The sequence below is a fragment of the Aythya fuligula genome, chromosome 1, assembly GCF_009819795.1.
Source record: "Aythya fuligula isolate bAytFul2 chromosome 1, bAytFul2.pri, whole genome shotgun sequence".
In the NCBI taxonomy this organism is placed as follows: Eukaryota; Metazoa; Chordata; class Aves; order Anseriformes; family Anatidae; genus Aythya; species Aythya fuligula.
This window is the reverse complement of record NC_045559.1, coordinates 136,545,410-136,566,565: the sequence shown is the minus strand read 5'-3', so window position 1 is coordinate 136,566,565 and position 21,156 is coordinate 136,545,410. Positions and strand designations below refer to the sequence as shown.

Genomic DNA, 21,156 nt, shown 5'->3' with positions numbered 1-21,156 from the left:
GCTCCCTAGCATCAGCAGTACTGCTCTATTTAATACTGTACACAGCAACTTCCACTGACAAAGTCTGAATAAATGAGGAATGACAATACTTCAACAGAAATCTAAAATTACCCTTCAAGTCTTCAGAAAGGCCTTTGGAAGGAAAAAGCTTCTTTATAGGAACGGACTAAAGCCTCAGTTGTCAGTGTGTTATTTTCCATTATTATGACCAATAAACAAAACATTCTCTTCTCAGGAGAATGCATTTCATAACAAGATTTAATGATCTCAAATTTTAGTAGGATGGGTCCTGTAAAACATGACCTTTTTAGAGAATGGGAACCTCCAAGAATAAATAGAAAGCCGCAAAGAACATCCTGCTTTTTGATCCTGCCTAAGCAACCTAAGCACATTAATACTTATTGACAAGCTGACCCATTCAGGGGTGGGGAGAACCTATTGATACTGATTTTTCAATATTGAATTTACAAATATTTTTATTTTCATTGACTAAAACCTATGGTCGTATGAAATAAGGATGCACAAAGTTGAAACTTATCTGTTCTTATACTGATGGATAAGGAAAGGGATTTAATAGCATCCCAGACATGCAGTTTTCCCAGTTCTTCAGATACTTATTTAACTTGCTTCTTACTAAGACCTTCCCATTTCAAACTGCTTTGAAGAGATCCGAACAAGATGACGTGAGATGAACAGAATGACACAGCATTATTATCCATCCCTAACTCCCTTGTGAGTGGGTCGCCTCTAAGATCCAGAGCCCAAACAGCTTGTCCAGCAGTAGTCTGACAAAACCCAAGATGACAGTCTACAAAGTACAGACCACAGAAGGAATCAAGTTTTTTTTTTTTTTCCTTGAAGGATGCAGTGCCTCCGCCACGGAACATTCAGACATTGTGTATGTCTTTTCTAATGATTTAATTTTTCCAGTACTCTTGGAGTAGACAAAACAATGCCTGGAGGTTCTTTCCAGAGTTACTGGGAGAATCCCAAGTTTTTAGGAGGTAAGACAGTGAACAGCAAGACACCAATTAGATGGAAGATATATGTTGATAGCTCAGGAAGGATGGGCTGATCAGATTCTCTGCGCATTATGAGAAGAATGCCATGTATGTACACCACGCCACGGGCTGTTATCAGATTAGAAGCAAGATAAGATACATGTCACCTTGCTATGATTACACTGCCTGGACTCCAAAGACATAGCACAAGCCTTTTTAGATTGCTAACTGCATCTGGCAGACTAACTTCAGCAAGCGTCAACACGAGATACTATAAAACTGAAGCCTGGCAGTTAAAGGATAGTAAAGTACCCCGTTCAGAACAATTCTCACGTTGTCTGCCATCTTAGGAAAAGATTCAGTTCACATTTTATTTATTTCTGTATAGCATAAACAGAGTTCTGATGGAAACAGGTTGCTGGAATGGTCTTTACAGGTGAAACCTCTTTTCTATTTGTGATCTTCAGATGAACCTGTTCATTAGACCATGGAAAAAGCTGCACCCAAACTGATGCTACTGAGGTGGCTGTTAAACAGATAGATACAATAAAAATATTTATTTTGGCTCATACAAATTAAAGCTACACCTGCCATTATAGAACGCTGTTTTTAGATTAACCATGATGCTAATGAAGCGTATCCACAGAGGAAGCCACCGTTTGTGCATTTGGAGCTTATCAAGGTATGCCTGTGCGTAGCAGAACACATTGAAATGAAGTGTCAGTTCAAGCTGATTACGAATGACACTTAGACTTTCCTACAGGAGACAGGTACTTTTATAATGGAGCCTAATTTATGCATTATGCAACTTTTCAAAGTCACACAGATATTTGGATATTTACTTGTTTCCAGGTTGGTATTATTTACCTTGTATCACCTTAATTTAGAAGTTGACAAAGTAATCTGGTATATAAAACATTGTCATTCATGTTCTTAGATTGCCCCCCAGCAATTTATTTAAACATAGGACCAACTGTTCAGTACTTACCACTTTCACATGAACTGAATTTTCAACGAATCCCTTCAGAAACACACAGCTTAGAATTTCATTATTTCCAAAACTAAAATGATTGGTGTACAACAGCTACTTTAATTTGGGCATCATAAGCGAACACCTCATGTAATTTAGTCCCTGAAATCACAAGACCATAATTTTGAGTCAGTGACAGCTGCAGGACAGCTTACTGCATATGCTTGAGAGATCATTGAGTGACTTGCTGTAAGGTACAAATATTTTTCAAGCAGTCTAGCTTACACTTAAGTTGTTACTTGATAAATAAGCCACTGTTCAATACTTTAGGAGATGCCCTTCAGTATGTTAACAGCAAATAAGGCAATGATAAAGGTGATCTCTGTTCCAAATCTACAGTTTGAACTGAAAACTTTAGAAGGGTGTTTGATGCAAATGAAGACTATTTATGAATACTAATGTTAGACTGAAGTAAGAAAAACCTAGTCTATTGAGTACCTTCAACATTATTTAATTTCAAAATTTGCTTGATATATGAGTCAATGAGATACTCCACAAGAATAAAGACTGTTCACTATATCCAATATATCTAGTAGAATTGTTTACCAAATCTAGATCAGCCGATTACCAATACAGATCTAGCTTCTATAGGAATAAAATTGTTTAGAAACTGTTCTCCTGATTCTGACGAATTTTAAAAAACAGATCAAGTCAAGCAGTTTCGTAAGCTCTACAAGCCTTGTTTTGTTTAGGAAGCCCTAGATGAAGACTGTTCATGCTGGGCATATTTACAGCTGCATTTTATTGATAATTTTGCTGTTTCCCTTCTTCACCCACTGAGAACTTCTTTCTTTGCATTCTCCTTTCTCATCTATTTCTATAAATGCTGTGGAAGTCTCCTTGTAATCTTCCAACACATCTTATTTGTTGCCTGAAACACGCAGAAGTTTCTAGTAAGATCTGCACAGAACAAATACATAAGGCTTGTTTCATATGAAATAGAAACTATAGAACCTAATAGAAACAGTATGCAAAAGGTTATTTAAGCACTACCTCAGCAGCCCTAAGAGCCAGTTATCACTGCTAGTACCCGTGGTCAAGAGATGGTACACGGGTGACTCAAGTTTCTACCTACTATTAATATGGAATAGTGATTGCTGTGGGAAAGAGGCACATCTAACATGAAGTACCAGCACATACTTATGAACACACCACTTGATCACTGGTTAGCTTTCTGTGAAATAACTTCAAATTGTATCTGTTGTTGACAGAATACAAACTAATCTTAACCACCAGTACACTAGTACCATCTGGTTAACTTGAAGACGAGAACACAATACTTCAACCCAACAACAAAAAGGAGTTATTTTGTATATTGTGACACAGTTAAAACATTAAATTTGGTACCCACTTGTTGTGGACCGTACAAAACGACAAATGAGCTTAACTGGTATCTTCTCCAATTAAGCTACTTAAATTGCCTAATTTTCATTTAGTTCAAAACAGTTGTGTGCAAAGCCTCTACTTTTGAAAGACAGAACCATGATATTACCACTGGAATTTTAGAGATTCTTCCTGTAGCACTGCTTGCTGAAAATTTCTGTGCAGCCATTTACTATGTCCAACAACAGACAAACTAGTTCACTGGATGAACCACATTGTTTTGTACTGAAGTAAGCCCACACATACTTTTGGCCTGAAGATCATTTCTTGCTGACAGAGTAAGTGTAGGGCATGTGAAGGAGAGGTTCTCAAAAATCCAAGATGGGTTCTCAGCTGTGGATCCTCTTGCATCTTTGAGGCAAGAAAAAAAAAAAAAAAAAAAAGCTGTCTTCATTATATCAAGATCTAATTTCCTCCAAGACTGCTCACCTGCTAAAACAATGAACTGTTTCAATGACACTGATGTAGATCTATAATTAGCTTAAATGTTTCAAAAGACTGGGAATAGACAAGTAACTGTAAATATCTTAATATAACGATCTCATGCAACTATGAAGTTTTTTTTGCTTATTTGCTTTTAAGCAACAGTTACTCCTACAGGAAAGAGTGCCTCTGAATAATCAATTTCAACCATATATTTGCATTTGTCCTGTGTCAGGAGTCACATGAATTTTAAATTTAAAGAAGGCCACATATAGTTCCAAATTCAGTTTTTCAGCACTAGAAGTGTCAAAAACTTTAGAAATGGTTGCAGCATATAAGGAATATTTATGAGTTCCCAATAGGATAGATATATCTCCTCTTTCATGTGGAACTGCCACTTTGAAAGAGGACTGTAAGAGATTACTATTTCTTCTAACAAAGCACAATGTGTAAACAAAATAAATACTATTACTGCCAAGCATAATATTAATGTTCTTGGGTCCAATATACAGCAATAATAAAGAACACTACCAAAAGGCTGTAACAGTGAATAAGTGTTTGTCATTTTTACATAAAATGAATAATTGGTTCTCTAATCAGGATAACGGTTCTTCTGTTCCAAGCTATTCAGTACAGCAAAGCTTAAGAATAACACAGGATATACCACTGGTACTGCTTATGTTGACCATTATTATCTCACGCCAGTTGAAACTAATAATGATTTTCTAGGAATACCTATAGTTACAATCTTCCAGACCTTTATATGAACTTCTGGCTGTCCTTCCTTTGTTGGCACCATAGAAGGACCTTTACTGTGAACACGTTAGTGCTGACATCTGTCATATTGCCTTGTTATCATCCTAAAAGTACATCAGCTTGATACCAGGTTATTTACAGTCTGCTTTTAAGTCACAGGCTTGAGTTGGAAGCCAAGTCTGCCACCCTCCCAACCTACTGATGGGAGACAGCACCACTAACACTAGCTTTGCTCAATGTGGAGTTCGGAAGTACACATTACGTAAGACTGAGTACGGTCTAACCTAGTTTGCCATGCAATCCCAATGCAGCTAGTGTTTCCCAGGCTGTACTTAACACCACTTCTAGTGTTAAGGTGTACGAGGTAGCAATTCTGATGCAGGCAACATGCAAAACAAGACACTTGAAGTGCCAAGACCGACCAAGTTTAATGATATTTAATAATGACCAAAGTGAAAACCTCTCTGGATTTGAAAGCTCATTCCTCTTACTTTTCTAGTATTTTATGAACAGTTTCTCTCCTTGTTAACAAAAGGAGGTTCCCCAAAAACATTACAGCCCACCTGGAGAACACAGAGACTGATCTAAAGGATGCAGATCTAAGCCTTGCTACCCACCCTTTAACTCAAGCCATCAGTTCAGTTGTTCCAATAAGCAATTATTAGTGCTGTTATGCTTAAACCTTTGTCTTAATGGTAAATGGTTTCATTTTAGTCTCCCTTTAAACTAAAATAGATTCTAGTAGTACCACTCCATTTGAATCGACTAACTGGAAACTGAAATCCTTCAAGAATGGCAGTGATGAATAAAGCTATACTGCAATATAGTACAGCAGTAGGGAAAATTACAAATTAGAGAAATACAAGACAATGAGTTTTAATAATTGTCATAGTATAACGAGCAGGAACAGTTTGCTTTTCAAGAAAAGGACATACAGAAACCAACCTAAGAAGTATCTTTATATTAAAGATTGACCCTGCAGAGAAATGGAAAATAACTTTGAACTTCGTCAGATCATATCACATTCTGTCTGCAACTCCCCTCCCTTCCAAAATGCCCATAGGGAATTCTGTGAATTGTTTCCCCAGATGCCTAGCACACCAGCTGGTTTGGATTAAACATTTTGCCTGCGGCATCTTTTAGGCCTTGAGGCCTGGCATTTTTGACAGTGTGATGAACAGTGTACAATTGTGTATTCTCCATATGTTTAAGATAATTTAGAGTGCCAGAAACACTGTTAAACCCGTGTACAGTAGTGATAAGGGTTAGAAGAAAGCTACAGCAACAATTCCTCAAGTTTCAAAGTTACAGCTCTAGAATTTCTTGACTATTTTATAGTATGCTGTTTTTAAAGACAATTGTAGAAGTTTATCTATGCCTCTGGTTTCTTGCTATTTTAATACATTTAGCATATAAAAAAAGTCACAAATCTCCTTGAAGAATATTGAGTGCTAGCAAGCACTTTACCTCACATAATGAAGTTCACCAGAACTTTGCAGTTACTGTGCTTGTAGACAAGTTACTTGTGCAACAGACACAAGACAGACACTGACCTCCCTGAGTGACATCATACAAGCAAAGGCAAAGAACCTTCCCTAAGGGAAAATTAACCAAAAGCATCTATACAAACACTGTTTCGTTTTCACCCACATCAAAACACACTCTCAAATGAATTTTCATGGTTGAATTCTGTATGCATTTCAAGACTGGTGTTCCAAGAAAGCATTCTACAATACTTGGCTTTCTAAAAACAAACTTGTATTATGAAAATGGCGTTTCCTACACAGTTACTTACTACTTAGTAATGACCTGTGGATGTCAGCTTGCTGTTACCAGCTTTACTGCCTGATGTCCTTCGGAAAAGTTCCAATAGGAATATTCCCAGAGACAGCAGAAGTTGTACAGCAGCCTTACCCATAATTAAATGCAGTGATTCAGCTCAATGATACCGAAAAAGTATCCTACTAAAACAAATTTACTACCTATACGCTCCATTACAGGAATACTTTGTTAAAGCTTTTCTTACTGTATACAGAAGATGCCTATGTTGACTTCTATAGTACTAAAGAAAATCATTCTCCAGCTCTTTATGACTGGGTGTAGAAGCCCTTTCCAAATGTCACTCTTGGGCACACAGAGTTAAGCAAATTATTATTATTAAGCATTTTTTAGAACTGTTCCTTAGAGTTTAAGTCTCGGTCACTAGAGCTACAGTAGAAGCTTTCTTCTTAAAAAAGTTATTCAAAACATTGTTTTCCACTTACAGAAGCATAAGTGAAGCATAAGAATGCCAAGGACCTCAAGCTTAAACTCAAATGAAGTAGGTAAAAATACTATGGCTCAGTTTATGAACAATGGTGAAGTGCACAAAGCCAGATGCATCGCTTTTGACACTGAATGGGTAATTTATGACTGCATGAGAAGGAAAAGGGGTATATTTTGCTTTCTGTGAGAAAACTCACTGTCACAATAGAATGTGCAATTATGCAGCTCTTGGGATTTCTTAAGAGCTGGTGCTTATTCCAAATAAAATTTACATTTCGAAGATTAGGAACCTTTTGCATGATGCTTCAGTTCAGCTGAATAAAGTCACAAGTAAGTTTCTTATCGCATAGAAACTTCCCTCCATACAACACTTTGGATGAAAAAAACACCAACCTACCCATCTAGTTTGCTTCTCAGTGCTATACAAGTGATTCCAATTAAGCAACTGTCACACCTTCATGAATTTCTTATTTCTTCTTTATGGTACCTACTTAAAGCAATCAACATACGCAAAGAGAAATTAGAATAAACAAATTAGTGATGGAATACATCATGTAACAGTGGCATGTAATGCAAACTCGTCCTTTGCTCACTTATCTGATGCAGGAGTAGACCGAGCATCTGCTAACTACCTACAATTCACTAGAACAGAAGATACGAGGGTATGAACATAAAGGAAAGTGTAAATCAATTGTCATGCTTTGTAGTCTGGATAGTGATTATGCATAAAATACAGCTCTATTATTATAAAGGCAATCTGACAAATTTTGGACTCTGTGATGTCTTGAATCTAAGAAGTGAGTACTCCACGTTGAACTAGATTTGAAAATTAATATTTAAAAAAAATAAAGGTAACACTTCAGATTAAATGTTTTAGCACAAAACTGTCATATTGTTATGCCAGTGGGTAAAAATACAGGTATATGCACACAGCAGACACCTATAACAGAATATTAACTGACATTCTTAATCTTCTTCAGCTGTGACTGCTCTACCCATACCAACCCGAGATGGCTTGCCTGGGACATGAGAGGGTTTGGCTAGTGGACGGAGTCAGGCAGGAAGGTATGGAGACTGGCTGAGAGCAACAACCACTTACTACTTGCCAGTATTATTAAGTAACTGGAATTTATAGCACTACAGCAGAAACAGCACGCCTCTGTTAACAACTCCTTTGATACAAGGCAGATCATACATGCAATGCTTAGTTTCATCAATCATCACACTTTCTATCCTGTGGTGTTTTTTTTTTTTTTTTTTTTTTTTTTTTACTATTTCTTAAGAGGCCCACAAGTTAGAATGAACTGAACTGCAAGCCACAAAAAAACACGTCAGGCTGGGGACAGGGATGCCATTCTTGCATAGAAGACATTGTCTTTTATAAACCAAGACCTTCTTAGAATGGAAGCACTGAGTGTACCATGCAGTACCAAAACAATTACTTTGTTAATATGCAGATTCAGCAGAGCCAAATTTGAGTCCTGGACTAACAATAGTGCCTGGTATCATCAGACAGAGGAATATTTGCAGTCAAGGCAGTATTTTGTAAAAGTAACAGTGCAAACAAACACAGGGAACTCACAATTGTGGACAAATGCATTTACAGTGGAAGGCCTTCTTATGGGAAGCATGGTATTTGAAACATCAACATTTTGGTTACTTCTCACAACTAAGTTAAAGAAGAAATGGCCAGGAACTGTGATCTGTTTACTAAACTAAATAAATAATCTCTGTACACTATTATGTCTGATAATCTGATAAAACATTAGATATTTAATATAAAACATTAAATGCATTTCATGCAGGATACCCTATTAGCCAAGGCTATCTGCCCCATCTATCCAAGTTTTGGCTATTAAAATTATTTGTTCACAAAGGCATGATGGAAAACCACTTTTTAAAAGTAAAAAAAAAAAGTTATTTGTAGCTTTTCTACCACTTGTAGTTTGTTCATGACTTCAGAAACACAGGAATACAGATACCAGCCTTATCCTTATTGCACAGGACAATCCTTCAGAAAGCAGGAAGCACTTATCCTGACCCTTCCTCACATATGCTGTACCCACTGGAGTGACCAGGACACGTACATTACCAGCAAGACAGATCAGTATTGCTTATTTGAAGTTACCGCTCAAACTAGGGTAGATATACCAAATGAGTCAGCTGTACCAAATCAAGCATCTTACAATGCTTCCCATTCTGCTCTTTTAAGGAACCAGGGCAATATTTTATTGATAGAAAAATTATTGGAAATAAAAGCAATCCATTTCTCAGTTTGTGTCAGGCACGTACAACTTATAAAAAGCAACAGAACTCCAAGGAGCCAAGACAGTGTTTCAGAAGCTCAGCCCACTGAGCACTGATGACATGCCAGCATTGACATTTCATGTTCTGTGGTGCTGCTTCGCTTCCAGACACCTCCTGTGGAGGAACTAATTGCTTGTATAACTCAAAGCCACAACCACAAAATTCACTTCAATTTCAACAAATAGGTCTAATAACTAAGAAACAGACTTACTACTCTGGTTCCTGAAGATCTACGTGTTCCTTTAACATTAGAAACTTTCCTTGAGCTGGATGAAGTTGACAATGGAAGAGTAGTGGAAAGCTGAGGAGGGCTGAAAGACAAAGGTAGTCTGACATCTCCTAATACGCTTTGCTTGGAGTCAGAATTCGTAGCAGCAAACCTCTCATTTTTACTGTTTCCTGAATCTCCATTTCTGATCTCAGTTTTCTCCTCATTCTTGATCCTTCTCAAGCAGTCCTTTAATATCAGCTGCGTCGCAGGCTGGCTAAACCAGCACAAAAACAGTTCATCCACCTTCATTTTCAATACAGGTTGCAAAACTTTCCCGGGTGTCATTTTCTACAAGTTTCCCTTCTTGTTGGAAGAAATTCCAAACAAAGGTCTGAGTTATCTACTTATTCCACATAACTTTCAGAGTTTCACAGAAGCCAAGGGTCCTGTTAAAAACAGCAAAACACTTATTTAATGTTACAGTTCTAACAAAGTGCTGGTAGTTATTCCCCTCTGATATCAGCAGGTGTGGGGAGAGACGTGATAGCATGAGATTACAAAGGCACAGAAACATTTTGTAAGCATAAGTCATTAATTAGAAGCCAAATCCAGAAAATTGCTCTTCATAAAAGCATACTTTGTAAGTGATGGACAGTGGAGAAAAAGAAACTGCACCCAAGCACAGCTGTCTACAAGTGTTCTCCAGGAATGTATAATAAATACTCATTCGGGACAAACTGGCTTCAAAAATTGTAGTTGAACTTGGAAATAACTACCTACAAGCAAACAGCTCATGCAGAGCCTGTGGTGATAGCACAGAGAAGACTTAAGAAGCAAGCCTTTCAGTGAGAGGGTTTGGGGCTAAGTCCTAAGGCTGGATTTTCATCCTGAAGGCTGTGCACGCTGATCTGGTACCTCTTATTAAAAAACACAGTAGGAACTGCAGGGCTTCGCTATTTAAGCCCCTCACGGTTTACCCTTCGCCCTTACACATGCTTATGGCGGTGCTGACGCTTTAAGCCCTCACGTTTACGCACGCTGAACCCCCGTGCTGTGGGGATACACGAGCCCCGCTGCCGAGGGAGCCCTGACACGGCCAACACCCGGGGAGCCCAGGCACCGCCACCGCCGCGTCAGCAGGCAGCGAGCCACGGCCATACCCCGCCTCCACCCCCCCCCATCCCCGCCCCGCTGAGGCAGAGCCGCGGGCGAGGCCCCCGGAGGCTGCCGCCCACCCCCCCCCTTCCCCTTCCCGCCCTCCCAACGGCACACCTGCCGCCAACCGCACACCTGCGGCCGTTGGCGAGAGCGCGCACGGGGGGGGGGGATAAACAGCGCCCAACGGCAGCAGCGCGCGCGCGGCCCCGCGGGGAAAGGCGGGAAGGGGCGCGCGGAGGGGGGGGCGCGCGGAGGGGGGGGGCGCGCGCGCACAGCACCCACCTGCCCCGCGCGGCGCCTCCCGCCGCCGCCTTCAAATCCGCCCCGCCCCGCCCCGCCCCGCGCCCACCGCCCCGGCCCGCCGACATCTCGCGAGAACTGCCCCGCTCCCGGGCTGGCGGCGGGGGGTTGCCGTGGAAACGAGGAGGGGCGGGGGAGGCGCCGCCATTTTGTGCCCGCCTCGCCTCGCCTCGGGGTGCGGTGTGGTGGGGATGCCCGCCCGTGTCACTGTGTCCCCACAGCCTCCCCGCTGCCCTCGCTCTCCCTGAGCTCACGGAATTGTCTAGGTTGGAAGAGACCTCAAGATCACCGAGTCTAACCTCTGACCTAACACAGTCCTCCACTAAACCATATCCCTAAGCTCTACATCTAAACGTCTTTTAAAGACCTCCAGGGGTGGTGACTCCACCACTTCCCTGGGCAGCCCATTCCAAAGCCTCACAACCCTCTTAGTAAAGAAGTTCTCCTAATATCCAACCGAAACTTCTCAATGGCTTGTACACTTCTCAGTGGCTTGTTACATAGCATGGTCTTGCGCGGTGCAACTTTTTCCTTGGTGTTTTGTACATCAGGGGACCATCTATATTTTTACTTCAGATCCCTACTTCGATTTCCCTGTATTTCCCTTACGTGGCTATGCTTCACTTCTGCACTCTGCTTCCTTTTACATGAGAGGTGCTCTGAACGTTTCTGCCAAGTTGATGCCACAGATCCTTGAAATACTAGTGTGGAAATGAGGCTGTACCAGAGATGATACCATTTACATATTTCAGTGGTTTCAAGCGAAGGACTAAAAATGCAGACAAGGTTAACATAGGATATGTGAAGGGATGACCTTGCTTTCTAATTTCTGGGGGCTTGGAGAAAGGACAAAGTGAAGGAAAAAATAAGGTAAAGCACAAGATTAGATGCCATGAGAGAGATCTGATAGAGATCAAAACAATTATATTCTGATAATACTGAGAATGTTAGCATTTGGCAAAAACAATGCTGCCGTTGTAAGCATTTTGAATGGCTTTGACTTACTGTTGTAGATGCCAAAAAGCATTTACACAAGCCTTAAAATGAAATTCTGCATTCAAGAAAACCTGTGAGGTGTTGAAATTTCTGGGGGGAATCTCCACTTTTTGAAGCAAAGTAGTGCTTTGTTTTCCTTCACCTGGTTGGTGAAGTTTAGAAAGTCTGTTTTGGACAAAAAAAAAAAAAAAAGGATAAAATGGCATTATTCTGAACTTGTGTAAAGCATTCAATATAAAGCAGAGGAAGCAGGTGTCAAAGTGTGGATAAATCTGTAAATACTGTGGAAGTAGCTTTAAAGCAGGGGAAGGGAAAATGAGAGCTCTGTTGTGGATCACGGTAAGATTTTTGGCCTAGAACTGAAGGGCTGAATTAAGAAGACTGATAGCAGAGCCACAGACATGGAACAAAGAGGACTTTTAAAACATTTTGAATGCCTTTGAAGCATTCCTTAGTGATGGTGTAGCCATCTGCTGATTGACATGCTGAAGACAGGTGGCAAGAAGGGGATCAGAGAGTGAGTTGACAGAGTTGTAGAGTTGGATATCATCTGCATAGAGATGATGCCCTTTGTTGAAACTGGCAATGAGATCTCCCAGAGGAAAAGGAGAAATAAGAAAAAAGAAATGAAAAAATATCTGAGAAATACACACAGTCAGAGTATTCTCCCGTGCATGCTAGTGTATATTCAAAGCAATTTAATTCTGACTTTATTAGAATTTGTCATGATTAACATTGGTATGAGAGAGGAATCAATTCCACATGTCTTCTGTTAAACTAAAGTGCTTTGGGCGCCATCACCAAGTCATAAAAATACTTGCAATTGACAGGGATATTTTGAACATGCCTCTGGATGGATCAGGTCTCTTCAACAGCATATCTGCCATTAGGGATGTGTGTTTGGAGAGTTATATGAGCCCCAAAAGTTGGCCCAAAGTGGCAGAATACCTAAAATTAACCTCTTTGTTCTTCCACCAAGGACTGAAACTTGAAACTCATTTCTGACCATGATTTCCCTGTTTTTGCTGGCATGGTAAGTAGAGAGGCTATGCCTTTTCTATGTTGGTTTCAATGTAAGGAAAACAGAAATCTTTTCTATTGTGTTTCAATGTATGTGTCTCTGTTTCAAGGATGAGCTCCTTTAAAAGTCTGGTTGAATAATTATGATCTATAAAAGCACCGAGCATGCAATATCCTACTGACACCTGAAAGTTGAAGTGACGGGGTCACGGCCAGTGTTGTTAAAGATGCAGACTACTCGTTAGGTAAGGCAGGAATCTGTTCATAAGAGGTGCAGGAGAGTGCTGTACCGGTGTAACTCACACCAGTTATTAATAAGGGGGTGCTTGTGTGAAGCTGTGCTGGGCAGTGGGGCTAGCACACCCATACTGGTGTGTCCATGTAGTGCAGCACCTCCCTGTAGTTTTTGGATGTGCTTAGGGGTGCAGAAACTGAGGAGCCACGTTAGCTTCCAGTTCTTGTTGGCTCTGGTGCACACAGCTTGTTTCTGACCTTGTTTTACCAGTGTTGATGCTCAAAGTGATCCCAGCAGTACTGCTAATGTACAGGCATGGCTAAATGTCAAAGTCCTTTGCCCTGCTTTGTCACTCTTGCGGTGACACCAGGCAGTGGTGTTCATTGGGAATATTCCTGCTCTGTCAGCATTTCATGTACAAGAGGGACTGGGCTTTTTCCCTCATACCCTTGGGTATGTACAACTTAGAAATTTGGCTAAGAAAGTGTTGTCTGCTCTCACTTTGTGTTTGGTGGGAGTGAAGAGGCATTTCTAAGGCCTGATTAACTTTGTCCCGAGGTAGACATCTAACATAAGTCAGATGAATCGTGACTTAAAAGTGCTCATTTTTCGCTACTAAATAAGGATACAGATTGTTGTCTGAGGTATCCACAACTGCATTTTCGACGGCTAAAGTTAGGTCAGGTAAATGCATGTGCAGTAGCAAGCATAACTGGCTGCACAGGGCTGTGCGAGATGTCGCCTTATGCAATGTAGAGTTGTCACCGTTCCACAGGGCATGTAAGGTTGAGGTGAAATTCATGCTCTAGATCAAAGCGAGGTTCACCCAGCGGGATCTTTCTGAGTCCTTATTCTAGAGCTTTTCAAATGCGTGTTATATGGGGAGGAGAACTGCAGTATTTCCTTAGGATGTTGCTTTAAGAAGAATATTTAACTTCGCTCAGACTTCTGACAGCGCTTTTGCTGACACATTTCACAATTTTCAAATTTAGGCATCTGAAGTTAGGTTCTAACCTATATATAAGAACGAAAATAACTGTGTCCTGATTCCCTAATGTGTTAACGTAGTTGGAAGTAAGTGTGCTGAATATTTCTGACAAGCTGGTCACTTTTTTTAAGTTGCTATAATTGAAAATTTTGTCCAGAATTGCTCATTGAGGATGCGCTGCCAAGGTGATGTTCCTCATAAACCTGCTTACGGTATGCTGTCAGAGAGACTTGAGGGGAGAGTAAAAGCTGTGTTCCACTTACTGCAAGATAAAATCCAGCATTCTGTCACTCAAAAATTGTTAGTCCTGGTACTATTTTGGGGAGGGGGGCTGGAATGGAGAGGACGTTGGGCGCTTTATGCAGCCTCGTTTAAACTGAAGGCTAAGAAAATGTTAATAACTGGGAATCCCTTAAACTACCCACCCATACCAGCTAACCATGCCACTTCATCCTTTCTTGCAGCTGCTTACCGAAAATAGAGCTAGGATGGTGAACTACAGATCATATGGCCTCCAGAAGTAGCATCATATGCAGAGAAAAAATGTCAGCAATGCTGACTTGGTGCACATGTTTTGCAGCCAGCTATGCTCTGAGAAGAACATGAGAGTGAGACCTGAGGCTTGAATTTTGTTGACCTCCTACCACTTTGAGGTGGAATACTGCAGTTGTATCAGTTCTGGTTGATTGCTTGCAGATTTGCAGCTCCTTCTGTGCAAACGGGAGGTATAATTACAAATTCCTTTGTAGGTTATCAGTTTGTGTCCTGGCTCCAGGCATTTCAGCATTCTGTGTTTGCAAACACGTTTTATTTCCACTTTAGCACACTGTGTAGTCAGACTAAGGCCTGATTGCTGGCTTTCTCTTTATGTGAGTGGTTGGTTTCATGTGGGAGTATTTACATTCCTGCAGGAAAAAAAAGAAAGAGAGCATAAAATGCAGACACTGTAAGAGCAGGTGCATTACAAGCCAAAGTAGAAAATTGGTTCAGCAGTTGTTTTCCACCATGGCTTTAGATTAATTCTACTGCATATCACTGCGGGGCTAGCAGTGAACATTTCTTGAACGTTTTGCTGAATTACTATCAGTGTGATGTTTTTTCCACAAGGCCCCTGGCTCGGGCAATGTTTACAGCAGTCCAGATGTGAAGGCTGGTTCCTCATTAAGTCCCCGTGATCTTCTAATCCCAGGTTCACGTATTTCTAGTGCTGTATTTTATCCGATGGTTTTATCTAGCATTGTATCCAGGTCACCTGGAGTTTATGGAAAACTGCTTGAAATGCAGTCTCTTGGGTGGTGTTTAACAAGGTGTGCATGAGGATGTTTATGGGGTGTGAGAATGGGAGCCTATTCATTCTCTATGGTGAGTGTTACCGAGCCCAGTTCTCTTCCAGCCTTGTCCTGGTGCAACCATTAGAGGGAAGAGGAGGCTCTCAGCTATTGCAGGCAGCAGCCTGCAGCGTCTGCCAGCTACTTTCTGCTACCATACTGTGAACCGTGCCTGGCTGCCTGGCCCATGCATCTCTACCACCTGGCTAGGACCCAGTCTGAAGAGTTGAGAATTAAACTTGTTTTGGGGTAGAATATGCATTTCCCTGCATATCACCAGAGCAGTCTTTGTGAGATTACCAGGGGAGCAGCATAAAACAGATAATGCCTCTACTCATTTTCTACCCCGACAGTTCTAAAGAAATGTAAGTCATGCGACCGGCAAGTGTATTTTATCACTTGGCATCCAGAAGGGTTTCTGAAATAATGTGTACTTCTAGGGGATGGTCTTTGAATATCTGTACATAAAGAAAAACTGCAGTAAAACATAGGATTATGCTGGCTACTAGTGTGCTAATTAGCTCCATGTACTAAAAATAATCAACGTAGTTAATTGCTGGATTACAGCACAATGAGAAGCAGACACCTAATAAATCACACTTTTTTATTATTATCTGTTAAGTGTCTGGCTGCTTGAACAATATTTTACAACTTTGGTTAGATTTACTCTGTGCACTTCAAAGCCAGTAGCAAAACTTCCAGTTCTCATAATGCTATGGGATCAGACATTTACGCTCAGGGGTTTTTAATTCACCACTGCATTACTCCAGTCCCAAGATCTGATCTGTGATTTGACCACTATTTTCATTCAGCAAAATTAAAAGATCAACTATTCCTAAATTTATGAGCTAATTAGTACCCTAATACAAACCACATTTATCATTTTCCTGAGTTTGCTTAATCCTTCGTCGTTACAAAAGTCAGCTCAGATGTCCATAAAAACTTATAGGAAAAAAAAAAAGAAAAAAAAAAAAAAGATTTGTTTTCATTTCCATTAGGGAAAAGTAAAAATTCCAAAAGATTTTGGGTAGACAGAGCCACATTCTCTGGCTCTCATTAAAGTCTTTTTAGTTACAGTATTAAGAGGAGGAAAACGCTGCAGCTCTAGGCATAGGTCTGCAAGGTTGCCAACACCAATAATTTTATCACAAGTTTAATACAATTTAGTATTTTTCTTATAAAGCTGCAGCTTCAGAGTCTCATGATTATGAAACAATATTATCTTCCATTAAATATGCATGTTAAAAAGAGCCCTTGTTGCACAGAAAATCTTGGAAGTATAAAATTAATGGCTCAAAAAATCTAATTAAAAATTATAGGAGCCCCAAATTAATTACTTTACAATCGAGACTTTAGAAGCCATCTCAGATTTTGAGAAGTGTTTATTCATCTGGACGTTGTGCCAGCAGCGTCACTAATTCCAGCAGAATGGCTTTTCAAGTGTTTCTGCACAGGATCTGGTGCTACATTCTTGATATTCTTTTCCTGCTGTAGAAATTTAGTTTAAGAGACAAAAATCTACACGTTTTTGTGATTTAAATGCACCAGAGCACTGCGACGTAGGGTTAAGAGTCGGTTACATATTTCAGGTATTGGAGCCAGACAGCAATTCGGTCTAATAATGTGCATGTCTACTATTTCCTGAAAATTTGCTGCTACATGACCCCTTATATGCATATGCGTGACCCTACAACAAACTCTGTTATCTGGTGCCAAAAAATGGCATTAGCTTTAGCTGCTTTATTAAATTGCTACCCGAGCTGGCTCGCATTCACAGTGAACAGGACGCGGCGTATCCGCAGCTACCGCCTGCTGTGCCAGCCAACAGGGGAGCCTCCGCTGCCGGCCGCATTTGCTGGAGTTAGGTACAGAGGAAGAGCAAAAGCCCTGTGAATGCTGGGCTGGGGTATTCTGCACGCTGCTGCGAGGTTGCTTGTGCTGCTCTCTGAAGAAGGCACTCTGGGCGTGCTGCCTCCTGCGTGCCATGAGCCCCACGAGTCCTGCTCAGGGCCCCGTCTCGCCCGGTCACTGGTGATGCCGAGTAGTTGGCAGAAAGCGGTCTGTTTTTTAAGGAGCACTTGTCAATTAGGCTGCAGCTGTGCCTGGCTGTACTGTTCCCAACTAAATCTTCTGTCCTGGAGACAAGGTTAGGGAAGTAGGTCCTTGTCTCCCTTCAAGGAGACGAGGTTGGAGAAGTACGGCCTGTAATTAATGTCTAGCTTTTAATATTATTGGCTGAAAAGAGTCGCAAATGTGACAGCAGACAGCAACTGCCAAGATACAGGTACAGTAAACTCAGGAAAGATCTCAGTCATTAGAAGACCACCAGAATAATTTGAAAAGGAGAAGGAAGAAGACAAGGTTTGTATAATGTCCCACATGGTCCTAGGGAAAATAATTTAGGCTAAATATTCTTTGGATGTATGGAGAGCATTCGCAGGGCTAAATTTATCCGGGTGACACAGACATTGCTGGGCTTGAGCTGGGTTCCTGATCTGACCTGCCCTCCAGAGGAGCCTGTTGTTATCCCTTGGTTGGGAAAGGTCCCCATGTCCTCAGGCTAAAAAGGCCTTTGGGAATAGCCCCCATGGTAACATAAAACCAGATTGTACTAATTTCAGCTCGGGCATTCCCTGACTGCTAGCGCCTCCTCCCACAGCCCTACTGGCCCGGCTGCGTGTGTACCTCGCTCTTCCGCAGGGAAGGGCACCAAGAACTCTTATGGCAGGATCAAGAGCTGAATGCAGCTTTTCAAGAAAATTTCCCCCCCTTTTTTTTCGTTTTGTATTCACACAGAGAACTTCAAAGAAGTTCCAAATAAATGTCAACAGAAGTAAGCACATGCAGCACGTTATCCTTACTGCTCTGGACTGTGAAATGCACTTTATAGGTTAGTCTGAAGTGTGTGCTTATTTCCCCTCCCATTTAGGACAGAGAGCAAACGTACTTGAATTACTTCAAAACTGCATGCTTAAATCCTGATCTATGACAAACACATCTTAAGTTCAGTGTCTTAAGTAACATATCTTAAGACAAAGTATCTTAAGTTCATTTTTGTGTTTCTGGGTATGTAAAACACTCAGCACTTTCTTCCTTTGTGTATCTCTTTGTTATCAGTTCATATTAACTTCTAAAATCTTGCATTTTGGTGACTTCTATTCCTGCTAGTCCTGAAGAGGTAAGGGCCCTTGGAACAGTAGTTGGACTATTTTTCTCGTTCGTCAGTGTAGCTGTTAGTGGCTTTCATTGCAGAGCCTCCCTTACACCAATACAGCGATGACATGTAATGCCTGGTTCCTAAATTGCCCATGTGGGGCTAAGCTGGAAAAAATAAGCCTGTTTTTTTTTTTTTTTTTTAATCTGGAACTTGACTGAAATGGACTTATTTGTGTGTCTCTTTAAGTTCTGTTCTTCGTCCATTACTCCGTTGCTGGTGGATCACAAGTTACCACTCCGAGCATTCACCGTTTCCTGGCAATCTTTCTTAATTTGAAAGAGGTGGTTCAACATCAAAAGCTTCTGCTTTAAAATGGTTTTGTTGTGTCCATTGTCCCTGACAGTGGGAGCACGTAAGCCGTTCCTGAGAGTGCTTATGTGCGTGCTTTTTCCACAGGCCTCACTCCTTTGGCTTTACTCCGTGGCTGTGAAATTGCCCCAGCTGTTAAGGTAAGCTTATGGGTTTTGCACAGAAAATCAGTGGCCAGTGAGGAGGCCCGGCGTCATGCAGAGCTCTGTATTTCCACGTAGGGAGCTTGAGTAGCAGTAGCAGTAGCAGTAGGATCCTGGCTTGTGAAGGCCACCTCAGATCTATGGGCCATGGGGACATCTCCCTGAAGGGGAGGCTCATCTCTGCCCTTCCCGTGCAAGGGCTGTGCGCCAGCTGCCCGCGTGTAAGGGGAGGGAATGAGCATGGAGCCGGCTTCCCCTCCTGCACCAGGTATAGTACAGCCTGGAAGGGCAGCTCACTGCTACGTTTGTAACACAGTGCCTTAACAATTAATTGCTGCACTGCAATTTTAATTAAATGCTCGTGGTGCCGGCGGTTAATCATTCCTTGTGGCTTAAGTACTCCGAACAAATAGAAAATAAATAACTTTAATTAAGTATTTAAAAACGAGACGGGGTAATTTCATGCTTCTCTAGAAGAAATGGACTATTGATGGAGTTTTAAAAACCACATTCATGCAGCATCGTTATCCCCTTGTTTTCCTGGAGACATCTTGTCCATGTCCAAGTGTCCAAGTGTGCTACATCAGGAGAGTGGTGCCAAGCTGAAGTTGATCTAACCCATTGTTGCTCTGGGGCTGTGCTTCACAACCAGCAGGACAGTTTTCCAAAATGGAGCCACCAGTCCTTTCGAAATAATGAGATACCCAATGCTGTTTCTTGACAAAACTTTTGGGAATTGAAATGAAGCATTACAATAATTCAAGGTATCAGGCAACTTGAAATGATTCAAGAGGCTATGTTTCTTTCTTGAAAAGCATTTAAAAACATATTATAAGGCTTTGGTAAGCCAGCATTGAAACTGTGAGTACATATGGGAAACAGATCTGGTTTTCCCCCCCGTTTTGTGCTTGTTCATTTGAGCACTCTCAGGAAGATGCCTGCTTTTTCCCTCAGTGGCTGCTTCTCACGTGTTGTAACCTACATAAATTCTTAATGTTTTACTATACTTTTTGCAATGGAGATGTTATTGGTTAGGTAATAAGAAAAAACCCCAGTTCTACGGTGTAATGTGCATTTTTTGCACCTTATGAGAATATTGAATAGACTTCATTATTTTTTTCAATACAAGTCTGAATTCTACCATTTGATTACCTGAACCAAAAGCATTTCAATATGCCATCCATCACCCTGACCAGTGTAAAATGCTGAATATTCAGATTAAATTGGAACTTTTTTTCTATGAATAAGGAATTTGATTCAATTCTATAATATACAGTGTCTCTGGGGAGAGGAAATTGAGCTGAAGGTCGCTGAAGGCAAGTGAGAAAATTGTATTATCCAAATACAAAATTCTTTTTCTTATCATCAAAACCTGAAATACAGCCATGGGGAATAAGGGGGTCAAGAGAGAATTCAATTAGAGATGAAAATGGAAAAGGTGCATTTTTCAACTTACCTTTCATTTTTCCAAACAAGTGGCAGCAGTGAGCTGTATGAGGACAATGAAATATTTGTCAAGCAGTTTGAACTTTTTTTTTTTTAATAGAATTCAGAAAACATTCTCAATCGGTTATAAAGAGATAGTAAAACTCCATGTGAACATGGAATCTCCAATTCTTTATAACCTTAACCATTTCAGTTTTGGGTTGTTCATCAGTGGTACAAGGTAGAGAATGAGTATCTAATTGTAACAATTTATGTGCATAGAATTGTATGGTGAAGGAAAAAAAAAAACATTCTCAAATGCTTATCATTAGTTTCCCCTGTAATTTTCTGCAGTTTTCCCTCTCTGACTCATAATGCTAAATGATTAATGTTCAAAATAATTGTAGAAGTATGATACTGTCATGCCATAAAATGCTTGCTTTTCTCTTCATTTATTTTAGTGTAGGTACCAAGAACTTATAAGCCAGACCCTTTTGAATGTGGCCACCTCTGAAATGTCAACAATTGCAAATTCAGGCCATGGTTTAGCAAAGAGCTGCCATGCTCGCTCCGTTTTAAACTGCTTGTATGGTGTCGCTGTGTTGGCATGCCTGCGTCAGCAGGACAGCTTTCCTGCTGTTAAAGGCATTTGAGCTAACTC

The 21,156-nt window shown here is 40.8% G+C and overlaps 1 protein-coding gene across 1 annotated transcript in view; it reads right to left on the bottom strand.

Annotated features, from left to right (window-relative positions):
* PPP2R3B (protein phosphatase 2 regulatory subunit B''beta) overlaps positions 1–10,841 on the bottom strand; it is a 48,511-nt gene extending 37,670 nt beyond the window's left edge. Inside the window, exons 1-2 of the mRNA XM_032189471.1 lie at positions 10,817–10,841; positions 9,377–9,822 (exon numbers count right to left, since the gene is read on the bottom strand). Coding sequence (XP_032045362.1) covers positions 9,377–9,721 — 345 coding nt within the window. The 5' untranslated portion in view covers positions 9,722–9,822; positions 10,817–10,841. The remainder of the gene's footprint in view (positions 1–9,376; positions 9,823–10,816) is intronic.
* Between the last annotated feature and the right edge of the window lie 10,315 nt (positions 10,842–21,156).